Source organism: Caloenas nicobarica, chromosome 13 (assembly GCF_036013445.1).
Source record: "Caloenas nicobarica isolate bCalNic1 chromosome 13, bCalNic1.hap1, whole genome shotgun sequence".
Lineage (NCBI taxonomy): Eukaryota > Metazoa > Chordata > Aves > Columbiformes > Columbidae > Caloenas > Caloenas nicobarica.
Genome location: NC_088257.1, coordinates 406,453 through 420,562, shown reverse-complemented (window position 1 = coordinate 420,562; position 14,110 = coordinate 406,453). Strand labels below are relative to the sequence as shown.

At 50.1% G+C, this 14,110-nt stretch overlaps 2 protein-coding genes across 5 annotated transcripts in view; one reads left to right on the top strand and one right to left on the bottom strand.

The window, feature by feature from the left end:
- Nucleotides 1-5,865, top strand: part of TCERG1 (transcription elongation regulator 1) — a 31,618-nt gene extending 25,753 nt beyond the window's left edge. For all 3 annotated transcript variants that reach the window (XM_065643849.1, XM_065643851.1, XM_065643850.1), the window contains 6 exons: nt 409-573; nt 870-1,052; nt 2,126-2,305; nt 3,255-3,338; nt 3,574-3,674; nt 4,752-5,865. In XM_065643849.1, the coding sequence (XP_065499921.1) occupies nt 409-573; nt 870-1,052; nt 2,126-2,305; nt 3,255-3,338; nt 3,574-3,674; nt 4,752-4,953 (915 nt within the window). In that variant the 3' untranslated portion in view covers nt 4,954-5,865. The remainder of the gene's footprint in view (nt 1-408; nt 574-869; nt 1,053-2,125; nt 2,306-3,254; nt 3,339-3,573; nt 3,675-4,751) is intronic.
- Nucleotides 5,866-9,143: 3,278 nt separating this feature from the next.
- The window catches only part of PPP2R2B (protein phosphatase 2 regulatory subunit Bbeta), a 70,358-nt gene continuing 65,391 nt past the window's right edge, over nt 9,144-14,110 (bottom strand). For both annotated transcript variants that reach the window (XM_065644139.1, XM_065644140.1), the window contains exons 6-9: nt 13,561-13,725; nt 10,558-10,727; nt 10,338-10,429; nt 9,144-9,488 (exon numbers count right to left, since the gene is read on the bottom strand). In XM_065644139.1, coding sequence (XP_065500211.1) covers nt 9,209-9,488; nt 10,338-10,429; nt 10,558-10,727; nt 13,561-13,725 — 707 coding nt within the window. In that variant the 3' untranslated portion in view covers nt 9,144-9,208. The remainder of the gene's footprint in view (nt 9,489-10,337; nt 10,430-10,557; nt 10,728-13,560; nt 13,726-14,110) is intronic.

The following is a 14,110-nucleotide window of genomic DNA, read 5'->3' as shown; positions in this document are numbered from 1 at the left end:
TTTAAAATGGCATAGCTTCTCTAATATTAATATGCAAAATTCTATAATGTAGGATCAATAACTTGTTACTCTGATATATTTATATAGAAGCTAAAAAATGAAGCTTAAATTTGAATAAAATAATAACCGTATTGGTGAATCATTCTTTAAAGAATATAGTTCATCTTAGATGTAGCAGATCTTCTTAATGTATTTGCCTTAGCAAAATTGTCCCAAGGGGAAGTAAATTTTAGACACAGTTGTGTCTAAATTCAGAGTTTTAGTGATTTCTCTAAATTGTAATGGTATGTAATATTAATATGCTTTCCTCTGTTGGAGGTAAGTTGACTCCTTTTTTCATAAAGCAAACTGTTGGGTATCGAAGTATTTTTCTCAAGTATTGTCTTTCTGTTTCTGTCTGTAAACCAGATCAAAATGGACTTCTTTGAACTGCTGGCTAATCACCACCTGGACAGTCAGTCTCGCTGGAGCAAAGTGAAGGACAAAGTGGAGACTGACCCGCGGTACAAGGCGGTGGATAGTTCCTCCCAGAGGGAAGACCTGTTCAAGCAGTACATAGAGAAAATAGCCAAGGTACATGCGGAATGACAGCCCTGCATGTCCTGCTGGTCACAGCATCGCGCTGCCCAGAGCCGCTGTCCTGTCAGCAGCGTTGGGACCAACCTTCCCCTTCCCCCGAGTGAACCCTGCAGTGCTTCAACAGAGCTCTTCGAGCAAACATTTGTAATCCATAGGTCTCAAATCACTTTGAAGTATTCTGTTCCAAGATGCCGCTAGTCTGATAGCCCTTTAATTTACTTACCTGTCTAATGGAAATTTGAAAGATATTGTATTGGTTTTATTGAGAAAAGCTTGTTCTTACATTTCAGAATTTAGATTCTGAAAAAGAAAAGGAGCTGGAGAGACAAGCTCGCATTGAGGCAAGTTTGCGTGAACGAGAAAGGGAGGTGCAGAAAGCTCGTTCGGAGCAAACCAAGGAAATCGATCGCGAACGTGAGCAGCACAAACGGGAAGAAGCTATACAGAACTTCAAAGCGCTGCTGTCTGACATGGTGAGATACGGACGGGCTTTCTCAGCTTGTTGGTGCATCGTTGCATTATTTTTCTAATGGTCGAATTATGTAAAAGCTCTTTAGCTGTTGTGGTTAAGTTTATATAGAACTAGAATCCTGTCGTTTCTCCCCACTGTCTCCGTCACTGCTGAGGGTTGGCCGTGGCTGAAGAGAACGCTTTGCATCTGTGTCCCGTGCCTTGCCCAGGGAGGTGGTTTTTAGCGGTGTTCCTGAGGTGTTTCTCTGGGGTCTCGTGGGTGGTGGCAGATTTTCAGTCCTGCTGCTGTCAAACTCCTCTGGGTCTGCTGGCGGATCAGCTATTGTTGGGCATTAGCCCTCGTCCCCCGATTTTTGCGTTACGTGTCTCTACCACACTCCAAACACAGTGTCTTTGCCTTGCCTTGTCTGTGCTGGTTTGTGCATTCGCTTTGTTCTCCTGTGCAAGCTGAGCAGTGAGATCTGTGTGACGTTCCTGCGTGGGACTGTCCTGCTGGGAGCACAGGGTTGGTGACACGAGTGTCACCACGTGTGCTGTGCCTGGGCTCCCTGTGCCAGATGTGAAATCAAACGTCACTAGTGCTCGTTTCCACATTTCAGCACCAAAATCTTTGTAAGGGGCAGGATATAAAGGGCTTATTGCTCTGGTCGGGAGTGTAGCAACCAACATAAACCAGCAGCTCCCTGAGGGTGCTCTCGGGACAGGAACAAGGCACTGCACACTCCTGGTGTCTCTGTGGAAATAATTCTCTCTGAGGCTGCCTCTCCAGACCACTCGTGGTTAATTCAGTGTGTTATGCACAGAGGAGGAGGGTGCAGGAGTTTTCTGTTTGAGAGGATACTCAGGCAGGTCCGCAGCATCTCCAGCTGCGTGTGACCCACACAGAGCGATTCCTTGTGCCGCTGCCCGGGTGGGGTTTGTGGGGGCGCCGCTGCAGCCTCTTCCTTGAAAGCTATTGTTTTGGGTTGGTTTTTAATCTTTAATTTGAACCATAACTTAAAACAAGAGAAATAAAAAGCCTAAGACAACAAAAGAAATATCAGTGAACTGTATTAAAAATGTTTTCTTGGCTCAGGTCCGTTCTTCGGATGTGTCGTGGTCTGATACCAGGAGGACTCTGCGCAAAGATCATCGATGGGAATCTGGCTCCTTGCTGGAAAGAGAAGAGAAAGAGAAGCTCTTTAATGAGCACATCGAAGCACTTACCAAAAAGAAGAGGGAACACTTTAGGCAACTTTTGGACGAAACTTCAGCGGTAAGAGCTCTGCATATTCAATCTTCAGGCCTTTGCCAGCCCACTGGGATTTGTCTTCTGCTTTCTTGTCCCACAATCTGATTTATTTGTTGGTATTTTCAAGGCCTCTTTGCTTCACCACTATTTTTCCATCTTTATAACATTATGTTTCCTTATCTGTTTATTTTGAGTGTTACTTTGGTTTAACATACGGTTAATTTACAGTTACACTTCTAATCAGTGATCTTTTTATCTCCTGCAGGATGTTACATTTCTTCAACACTGGGTTATTTGATACTCTTTACTTTATGGCATTTTGCTGTTTCAAATATCCAGTGCGTTTGTCTTAATGAATATTGGTATAGAACCTTGCTAAGTTCATCTGTTTTGATGTTCTCCTGCTTTATCTTGTACTACTGAATCTGAACTTGTATTCTGTGTAACGCTATGGAAACCTATCACCTATTTTGTGTATCGTGGGGTTTTACCGAGTCTTGCTCTTCTTTAGTTATGTGCCAACTTCAGTCAGCTTTCTTATGACCCCGAAGTTTTTGCTCCGTTTTTTAATGCATTAGTTAAAAGTGCTTAAGAACATTAGGTAGATTTTTAGTGTGATAGAGTAAAATGACAACCATGTAACTCTGAAGCAAGTTTTCTGTAGGTAATTTTTAACAGCATCTTCATATGCAAAAATATGTACTAGAGAAAGATGTTGGGATGTAAATGATGCTTGTGAGGACTTTGATCTGAAAATGTAATTTTAAAATACTAAAGAAAAGTATATACATAAAGTCAATGAATTAAAAATACTAATGTAGTATCAATAATCAAAACCCAACACTTCAAAATACAGCAACAAGTTTGTCAGTGGACTTGGGAGATATTTAAAAGCTTCAGATGTGACATTTAAGTTCTGTATTCTTAGAATCTCATTTTCTTTCAATTTAACTATTTTTGTTTCTTTTGAAAGATAACTTTAACATCAACGTGGAAAGAAGTGAAAAAAATCATTAAAGAAGATCCAAGGTGCATTAAATTCTCTTCAAGTGACAGGGTGAGTGGTTTGTGTCGCTGCCGTCAGTGCGGTGCAGGTACAGAGGCTGCCCAAGGGGTTTCTGCTTTGTGTGAACAGAAATAGTAGGGTTTACATAAGATTTTACTTAAATTAAAAATGTAAAAGATAAGGAAAAATATAATTAACATGCAATTATTGCTTATGTTGAGTACGTTAAGTTGTATGAAGTACTTAATCTGCATTCAGTGTTTTAAGCATATCTTTTTTCTTTCAGAAAAAACAAAGGGAATTTGAGGAATATATTAGAGACAAATACATTACTGCCAAAGCTGACTTCCGAACACTATTGAAAGAGACCAAATTTATAACGTACAGGTGTGTACCATAATGGCAACAAAGGACCAATCTTTTTATTGTGCTTTTCCATAAAAATGGCAACAAGCCGACGTCTGTGTTTTTTCCTGGCATAAGCTGATGTCTAAGTTACACTTTTACAACCTTTCATAACCTGTCTAAAAAAGTCTGCAGCTGATACAGACCTCTTGTTGCTTTGTTTTGTCCTTTCTGCTGACTGACAAGAAACGGAGCTGCAGCCAGCAGTGCGGGGTCTCCACGGCGCTGTGTTCAGCGTGTCAGTCCTGGGGACTCGGGGTCAGTACTGAACTGAGGACTCTGTTCAGGACTTTGGCGTTGACAGCAAAGAAATATTGGCTGCATTGAAATTTCGTTTTTAAAAATCATAAAGAATTTGCCTGGTTTCTGTGGGCAGATTTCATGGACAGGCTGTGCCTTACTGAGAGTAGGTTTACAGAGCAGTTGCCTTTTTCACTCAGTTTCAGGGGATGTTAAGGCTGATACAGAATCTGGGGTATGGACCAAAAGATGTTTTCTATCAGAACCAGGAGTTCACTTAAAAAGGCACAAACGCAATTAAGTTCTCTGGATCCTGACAAGTGCCGCGGTTCCCCGGGGTCGGCGCCGCGCTTCCCCAGTCAGTGCCGCGGTTCCCCGGGGTCAGCGCCACGTGTGGCAAGTTCTGGTCTGGGAGCTGAGCTGGTGCGGTGGACACATTTCAGCTGAGCTGGACCTAACAGAGAGTGCGCATCCAAATTCTAATCGTTTGCCTCATTTAGATGCTGAATTTAAAACTCCGACTGGTTTTTTTGTCCCCTCTAGGCTTTAGCCTTTGTCTAGTGCTGTACAAGGCTGTTGTAGAGAGACACCAGTCTCCCATGGTGCTTAATTAACGCAGCACAAATGTAGGAACAAGCCTTTATTTCTGCGCATAGTGTATGTTGATGTGCCTAGTCCTGACCGAAAGCGGCACCTTTCTAGCTCAGAAGAGCTGGGTCTGTGCCCTCCGCTTGGCGGAGGCGGCTGCTGGGAGCTGGGGGGTCCCGGGGCTGGTGTCTCTGCATCGTTCTCAGCTGTGGCTTCTTGCGCTTCTTTCAGATCCAAAAAGTTGATCCAGGAGTCAGATCAGCACCTGAAAGATGTGGAGAAGATCCTACAGAACGACAAGCGGTATCTAGTACTTGACTGCGTCCCAGAAGAGAGACGCAAGCTCATCGTGTCCTACGTGGACGACCTGGACCGCCGAGGGCCCCCCCCGCCACCCACCGCCTCAGAGCCCACCCGCCGAACAACAAAATAGTTACGAAATACTCCAAGCCAGGGGTATCTGTTAAATCAAAAAGCTTGCATGAGCCATCTGTCAGGTTTATACATATACATTATATATTGCAAAACCATCTGAGGAGCAGAGGAAGAAGCAGCATTTGTGAACATAAAATGGTCTCTGGGGGGGGGAAGAGCAACAACAAAACCCCCACGTTAAAGGTATTTATGAGTTTCTTTGGGGCGTGATGGGCAAAACTCCCCTGTGTGGGCGGTGTCCGAGTCCAGAGCCAGAGCTCTGCCCTGTGCGCGCCCGGTGTGCGAGGTTGTGCCGTGTGTGCGCCCTCGGTCCTGAGCTCAGGTGCTGTCTGGAGCTTCACTTGTCCATTACTGAAGGCCGCATTCTGGAAACCAAAGTCTCGATTCTCTGCTTGCTTCACCCTTGTAAATGGAACTAAATCCATTAAAGCCAGAGTTAGAACTGAGAGAAGAGAATTAGGACTAAGAGACCAAATTAAATTTGTTCACAGGTCTGCTTTGTTCCTTACCCTGTCCATGAATTAGAAGCAAAATCAGGTTGCTCTGCCCAAGTGAAAATTTGTCTAGTAATTTTTACTCAAAGTGGGAACCACTTGGTAAATAACGGTTACCGGAGCAGAACAGGACGGTTGTACAAACACACTTTTATTAACGATAAAGTGATCTTTACATACTGCTGGATTAGACTGTGGATTCCCCTCTGGGCAATTCTTGTAAACTATACTCCTGTTTTGAATGTTCAACTTGTGTTTCTAAAGTTTAATTTTGAAATGTTGGGATTGTTCAGTTTATGTATTTGAACTACAATAAACCAACCCTTTTTATATATGGATTGTACAGGCCTAATACCAGGTTTTGTTGGATTTTGTTGGACTTGTGAATTTATGAGTAAAGCAAACAACTGAAGTCATATCACCTGAATTCGTGGCTGTATTTGGCAAAACGCTCCCCGAGGCACCGGGCAATGTTGGATTAACCGGCAGCAGCAGCGTTCAGGTCAGCGTACGCACCACAGGGTGCCAACCAAAGTTATTTTCTCTTTTAGTCTTTTGCTTAAACACAAGGTGGTGGGCATGGTGGTGTCACAGTATTTCCGTCCATTTCATCTGTTGACACGGATCTCTGAGGTGAGGGGTGGGGAGGGGCCGGTTCTTCCATGGGGAACTGAATTTCTTTTCTTGCAGCACTGGCCAGCCGTTGGGACTTGCACTGAGCACCAAGAAACAAGGCTGTTCACAAAGATTTAGACAGCTCAGGAGGGGTTTGCACTGCTGGTGTCTGAACGCTGGTGCTTGCAGGAAGAACGTGCTCCCTAAATTCAGAGCGAGCACCGTTGCTCTCGGTGCCTCGGGCATAATAAGGCGCCCGCTCGCCCTGGCAGCACCGCATAGTCCCGCTCTGCCAGTAAATGAATTTCTTTTTGCTCGGCTCAGCGCGTCCCTGTGGGAAGCCATGCATCTTTTATGGCTGTTTTAAAATATGGTTAACTTGTTCATTGAATGAATTACTATTAATTAATCTTGTTTATGGAGACCAGATGTTCATTAACATTTATTTATCTGCTGATTCTGTGGATAAAGCCGTTATGCCCAAGGTGCCAGGCGCTGGGGTGCTGCAGCTGCAGCGATGCTGCTGGAGGCTGCGGGGGGGTGCAGGACACGCGGAGCTGCTCCGGTCCTGCAGCACCTCGGGCTTGATCCGTGGGAGGTCGGGGATGCTGACAGCTGCTCTCAGCAGTGAGCAGTTTCAACTCACAGTGCTGGCGCTTGTCCCTTTCTTCACGTTCACTCCGCAAGCTTTAGAAATAACTTAGTGGCTAATGACAGGCACAGGAATCTTTATCACATCGCATCTCTACTTGTGGAAGTGAGTAAGAACTTCCAGCCCTAATAATCTGTTTAAAATTTAATTTTGAGCCGATATGCGCTGTTATTCTCATGACGTTTCGCTGCTGTGCCGTTGCCCCTTGGCGCAGGTGTGCTGGCTGCTGGGGGCACGGGGGCCCGGGACCAGCTGGGACGTGTCCCCGAGCCCTGCGGTGATGGGGAGGGCGGTTCAGCGGGCTCTGACACGGGCCAGAGGACGGTGGATGCTTGAAGGACTCGAGGGATGAGAAGCACCAGGGATGCGGCTGCAGGACCCCCAGCCCCTTCCTGCCCTGCAGAGCAGCCAGGCTCGGCTTTGATCTCAGCCCTGCAAGGGATGATGCCAAAGCCAGACGCCTGGAAACGGTTTGGGGTTCCCCTCCCACTCCTCATGACCCCAAGGGCAGCAGCACCTGAGTCTACAGTACTCTACATAACTTGTTTTTCACAGAGGTAAAGAGAATCGTGGCTGCTTTAAATGCCAAAAGCCTCACTGGACATGTTAAGAGCTCTCTGAGCACCCAGGACTTACCTCTCTGGAGGAGAAGACTCCCAGAGCTGCCTCTGCCCCCACTGCCCGGTCTGGCTGCACCACCAGAAACGAACCCGATGCCTCGATTCAGCCGTTCGGTACACTGAGGTCAGTCTGCGAGGAGCTAAAGTGGTTCGGTTTCCATGAGAGATGGTTTGATCAGGCTGCTGCAGCTGGGGGCTCAACAGCCCGCCCAGGGCAGCTGCTCGGCGGGCAGAACGTCCCCGCTGGGCGCCCAGAGCCGCCGGCACAAGGTCTACAGCAGCGGCTCCAGAGACGCGTCTGCGACAACCTGCCGGTACCAGAGTGCACGCTTTCTTTACAGGAACAGAGAAAAGAACATTTGTTTTAAAGGCTTCATTTACTTAGTTTTGTTTTGTCTTCTTTTTTAACCATTTCATTTTTTAAAAAAAGTTACTCCTGCAAGCCATGACTTGTAAAAAACTTAGAAGCCAGTGCACTGAGGTTTGTTCCCTGTGACCCCCGCAGCCGGCTGTCCCCGCAGGTCCCCGCGCCGGCACAGCCGGGTCCCCCCGCAGCTCCTGGGGCCCCCCTGGCGCTCCCCAGGTCACTCGTGGGGTGCGGGAGCGGGGAGGTGACAGCGGGACACGCTGGGACCGTCCCGGTGCCACAGAGAGGCTGTTCTGGGGACGCTTTGCCCTTGGGGTCAAGCGAAGGCCCCGCAGGGACACCCACAGCCGGGCCACCCCTACCGAGCCACTTCTGAAGTGACAGTGTTGAGTTTTTTAATTGCCTTTATCACTTGGCTTTTTGTTGCAAAGCAGTTTTCAGATTGACTGAAAATTCAGTAGTTCTTTTTTCTTTTTTTATTGAACAGTTGCTCAAGTAAAAGAGGGACCTGAACAATCTTTAGAGTTGAAAGGGGCAGCCTTGCCATGCAAAGAGGAAGAGTTATTGTTTTTATTATCATCATTATTATTATTATAACATAGGAGCACAGACAGCTTCTCTCAGAAGCAGTCAGGTGCTAACAGCAATATACGGTTGGATTCTTCTTTAGAAGGTCATAAATTAGCAACTTATTGTTTATCATTAAAAAATGAATAAATAAATAAATAAATTTTAAAAAGAAAGAGAGAGAGTGTCACAAAATGCAAGAGCTCACAACAGAACAAGTAAAAATAATGAAAGCAAATGACAAGAAATGCAGAAGAAAAGCCCAGGTTCAATTTGGTTTGCAATCAATGCAGTTTGGAAGCATCATTTATAAAGGTATTTTGTATACCAAAAAAGGCACCACAGTATCTACAACACCAAATCCTGGGGATGGGCTGGGGGGAGGCACCAGCAGATCCCCCCTGGGAGCTTGTCCACTGCAAATCTGAACTTTTTCCTTTTACGTTTGGTTTCGCTGTCTCTGCTGGTAAAAACACAACAATAACAAAAAGACAAATGTGAAAAATGGCAAAGGGGATGGTGTTCTGATCGTGACACGTAACACGTGGATCAAGTTTAAAAGAATCAGAGCGGGACGGCTGTGACTAAACCCCCAGGGATACGTGTCCCCTCCCCGGCCGCCCGCGCTCAGCAGCAGCAGCGGCATCGCCCGCTCGCCCGTGGCTGACGGCGCCAGCCGCCCGGTGCCGTCCTGGTGCCGTCCCGGTGCTGCCAGGGACGTGGGGACAGCAGCGCCGACACCCCCTGCCCGTGCTCAGAGTAAACACGGAGAAATGTGTCTGGGTGAGCGCTCGCTCCACACACCGCTGTCTGCAGAGAACAGCTGACCAAGGAACAGGGAGGAAAAGGAAAACGGAAGAAAGAAAGAAAAGAAACATTTGAAATCTTGTGTTTACTAGTGTTCAGTACATGAGATTCCTAAAGAATGACTCGTCCTTCTAGTTAACCTTGTCCTGGAATATATACAGGTTATTTGTCGCTGCCACGGCAATGATATTCTCGGAGGGGTGCCAAGCTGTATGCAGGATCTTTTTGCTAAAGTCCAGACTGTCCACACTGATTTCGTCTTTCCTCCGCTTGCCGCCCACGCAGACCTTGCGGGGCTTGAGGATGGCGCGGGGTTTGCTGTTCTCCCGCGAGGCCTCCAGCGTCACGTCGCGCTTGGTGTTGCGGTCGAACATGCGGAAGAAGTTGTTGTAGGAGCCGGTCATGATGACGCTGTGAGGAGGGAGGGACGGGTGACCGCGCAGCCCGGTTCGGGCAGCGCAGGACGTGGGGCACAACCGGGACACCAGGACCTCCCGCCCCGTCCTGCGCCAAAAGGCTCCGGCTCGCGAGTCCCCACGTCCTTCTCGTCCTGCCCCCAGCTAACGGGTTATCCTTTCGGGACAACAACGCGCACAGAGATCCGGCTTTATGGCAAAGATGGAGCTGACCCGAACCCAGCGGGTTCTAGCGGGCTGCCCGGGGCGGTGGTGCCATCACCGTCCCCGGAGGGTTCGACAGAGGTGAGGTTCTCAGGGACAGGGCTGGGTTAACAGCTGGACTCTGCGATCTTAAAGGGGTTTTCCAACCAAAATGTTTCTATGATTCTGTGAATGATTTTCACACCTTTTTAGAGGCAAACTGCCTTGTGACTAGAGGCAAGCTGAGTACCAGACGCATAAAAAGATTTGGATTAGATTTGGAATTTGGGCTTAAGCCCTGTTGTGCCTCATTTACTCACTCTGATGGTTCAGAGGCAAAAAAATGCAGCAATCCTTCCAGGTCAACTGGTCTTGCACACATCCTGCCACTGGTTTGGTGTGATTTATGAGGGGATGGTTACCCCCAGGTTTCAGCAATCTGGAGCCAAACGCATCAGCACCGTCTGCTGGGTGTGGGTGAAATGGACACGGGACCCGAACCCACCCAGGAGAGCCAGGAGCCCACTGGACACCCAGTGCTCGCGTACGGGGCTGGGGGTTTGGGTGGTCCCTGTTGAACTCACAGGAAAACTCTCTGGTGGCCGGGGAGGGGACAGCTCGGGGACACGGGGGGGCAGAGCCACGCCGCCGAACCGCTCACCTGTCGGAGCCGTTCCAGACGCACTCGAACTTGTCGAAGATGCAGTCGTTCTCATAGAGCGAGCAGAGCTTGCTCCGCAGGTAGTCGTGAACCTGCCGGCAGGGAGGGACGGGTGAGGCCCCGCGCTGGCCGGCGCAGCCCGGCGGTGGCCGACACCGGCAAACACCGGCAGCGCGGCTCGGGCAGCAGCACCGCGGGTGCCCAGCTGAGCCACGCTCACCTGGTAGGTCTCGATGGGCCGGTTCTCCATGTTCAGGTCCCAAACCTTGACGGTGAGGTAGTCCCGGGTCATGATGTACCTCCCACTGTGGCTGAATTTGACATCGGAGATTGAGGAGATGATCTCAGAAAAAAACGACCGGTTACTCGGGTCTTCGGGCTCTTCGAAAACTGCGGAAGAGGAAAGGACAAGCGCCGGCGTCGGCCACACAGGAGCTCCCGGGCCAGGGACCAGGGGATGCCCCCACAGCCACGGTGCCGCACGGCCGAGGACGCTCCGCTTGGGCTGTGGCGACACTTCTGGGTTTGACCCAGACCAGAAAATGTATTTTAAGGACTTCACTTGCACAACCGAAGCTCCTTTGTTTTTAACGTGTGCAACCAGCGAGAAGGATCATCAGAGACCAATCTATCACCAGCACCACAGAAGCCCAGAAGATTTAGAGCCTTGCCTGTCACTTCTCTCTCCAGAAATCAATGTGCAGCATAACTGAAAGTCAATGTAAATATTTTATAGCCACTGCAACCTACAGATTTAATCTGATCAGTCTTTGAGTAAATCACAATTTGAACGGTCTGAAGGAGACTGATGAAGTTCTAAATTAAATGTATTCACAAATTTGATTTCAAAGTAACATCAACTGGGCAAGTATGGCTTTAAAAAGCCATCACAGAGATGCACCAAGGAAAATGCTGCCAGAGCAGGGACCCCAGTCCGGGCTCCTCCTGCCACCCCGCAGGCAGCTCACACCAAACCCGCTCCAGCCGCGTTTGTCCAGCCCCATCCCCAGCGCTGGGCTCCGCTACGAAGCCCCCGACCCGCGGCAGCTGCTCCGACCCGCCGGTGCCCGGAGCCGCCCGAGCTCGGGCACCCGCTCGGGTTCCCCATCCCGGCACTGAGCCCCGCGCTGCCCGAACACCCGAGTGCAGCAGAGGAAACACCTCGAGCACCAGTAAAAATGTCTCTACAAATCAGAGGCAGCATTGCCCACAGCAGGGCCCAGCTGCGGGTCCTTTAATCACCAGCAGGAAATCTGGTAACACGTCAGGTGTTTTAAATAAGAAAAGCGACAGCAACAAGAGAAACTAAAGATCTGAGGCAGTCTGGGGAGAGTCTGAAAGCTGCAGCGTCTTTGCCGCAGCCATCACGGGGCTGCTCGCACCAGGGCGGCCGTTTTAATGGCTGCAGCGGTTCTGTCACGGTGTGTGAGCTTGTGTCAAGGCTGGAGGTGTTCAGTGCACGGTGCAGGAGCAAAAGGAAAGTGTTGCTGATACTACAGAAGCAGAAAACATTGAATTGCAGATCACCTATGGAACAGGAGAGGCCTCGGGATGAAGCCGGGCGGCAACACGGGCGAGACTGCGGCACCGGCTGGGGGACGCCAGGACTCGCGTCCCGGCTGTGTCGGAAACACACCTGCAACAGCAGGGCGTGAAAATCCGTAAAATCATCAGCTGGCGCTCACCTTATCCAAGCAGCTCTGTGTGCTCATCACTTTTAACCACAGCTGAGACTTTTCAGCAAAGACAATGTTTGGCGGTGGTGGTGTGACCGGACAAGGCAAAGGTCTCCCTTTGGGAACAGGCTGTGCCTCGAGCCTTTTGCTTCAGGACTCTGCCAGGTACAGTCACAGGTGGCTCCTCAAAAAAGCAGTGGGTGCCTTTTGCTATAGGGGAAATAACAGCAGTAACCCCAGCAGGGTTTCTCTCACTTTCCCGTGTGCTTGGCAGAGCGGGGTCACTCCTGCTGGCATCGCAGCTGCCCCAGGGAGCCCCATTCTCCCCTCTGCCTTCCTGCGGGGCGTCCAACCACACAGGCGAGTTCTCTGTGCCCGGGCAGGTGTCCCCACGCAGCAGCGCTGTCCCTCGGCACGGGGCCAGCACTCCCGCTTGGGAGCTGAGGTTTTCTCTTAGACCAGCTACGCGGCTGCAGGTAACACACAGTGTCACAATGGCAGGAACCTCACATAGAACGGGCAAACAGAATTTAATAAGGGAAGCACAATAACTAAAAGCTGGCCCCCAGCAGCACACTGCATCTATCTAAATAAACACGACTGGGACGTGCAGTGCTGTCTTCTGCATTTTTATTAAATATTGACAGTTATTAAATGTCTCTGTTGGAGGATTCGCCTCCAAAAGCCAATGTTGCTTTTCATTTTGAACTTTGATGAACTGTCTCAATCTCCACTCACACATCTGCTGAACTGCAATTGACTGAGGCTGCTGCTTCCAAGGGACGGAGGGACATCAATAAGGGAACGTCACAGCGCGCCAGGCACCGCCGCCAGCCGGTGCGCTCGCCAAGGGCTGGAGGGACACAGCAGTGCCCAAAGAAAGGGGAATACTGGGGGGCACTTCTGCTGCTGAAGTGTCAGGAAAATGAGGTTTGTTTGCTCCTTAATTGCACTCTGATTCTCAGCTGGGAGATGTCTCGGTAGGACTGTGAGGCGGGGTCGGGAAATGCAAGAACAGAAAGGTGTGCTGTGCTCGGGGTTTGGGGAACCTGCCGCTCGGTATTTCCAGATCTCCAGACAGCAACTGACACTTTCCTCTCTCTCCACCCACTTTATTCCAGTTTAAAAGCAGGTATCAGACTGTGCCTGCAGCTCCAAAGCAACAGCTGGTGTGTAATTCCCTGTGGTCTCCAGGAAACCTCGCTCTGAAGCAGCTCTCGCTGTGTCCTGGCGCTGACGGCGCTGCGGTCACTGTGCACCGACACGCAGCGACCCCGGACCCCCGGCTGCTGAAACATCCCGTGGCGTTTGTAACGTGCACCCAAAGGACCTGCGGCTGGACGCCGGGGCAGCTGCTCCTCGGGGACGGGCAGGGCCGAGGCCCGGGGGCCGTGGCACACCCGGCGCAGCCAGGACCACGGCCCGGCACAGCCAGGGGGGACGGGCCAGGTGGCCGGGCAGACCTGAGCCCAGGCTGGTCTCCGCGCTCCCTTTTTTGGGCTCTTTCAACCCAAGGGGCCCCCGTCCCGCCGGCGGGGCGTACTCACACTTGGCGTGGCGGTCGCAGAGCGCGGCGGTGCGCATGTCGCACAGCCGGATGGTGCCTTTGCTGCTGCTGTAGACGAAGGTGTTGCAGTGGTGCGGGTGGAACTCGGCGGCCGTGATCACCTCTGTCAGCTCCTCCATGTTGGCCGGTTTGATGTCCACAATGTCTGCCAGTGAGTCAAGGAGCTGCACTTGCACCCTGGCAAAACTCCCTCTGGTCATCTAAACCCCCTGAGGTTTTACCGAAATTCAGCACTCCTCACCTGCTTCCCCAAAAAGTGACACACCTTGCAGCACCGCTCAGTCGCACCTGCCTGTGACTGCTGAAATCCTCTCCAGCTGCCTAAATTTGCCACGTGCCCTGAGGATTTCTCAGTAGGAATCACTACACCAGTATCTCCAACGATTAGTGCCCCGTTGTCATTATTTCTGATGCAGCAGTTACAGGGTGAGTGGCACGGCCTCATTTGTACAACTGTGACTGGCAGCCTGTCACCCCGCTGCAGGGCACAACCCAGACGGCACGATTAATATTTCCTCTCTTCTTCCCCA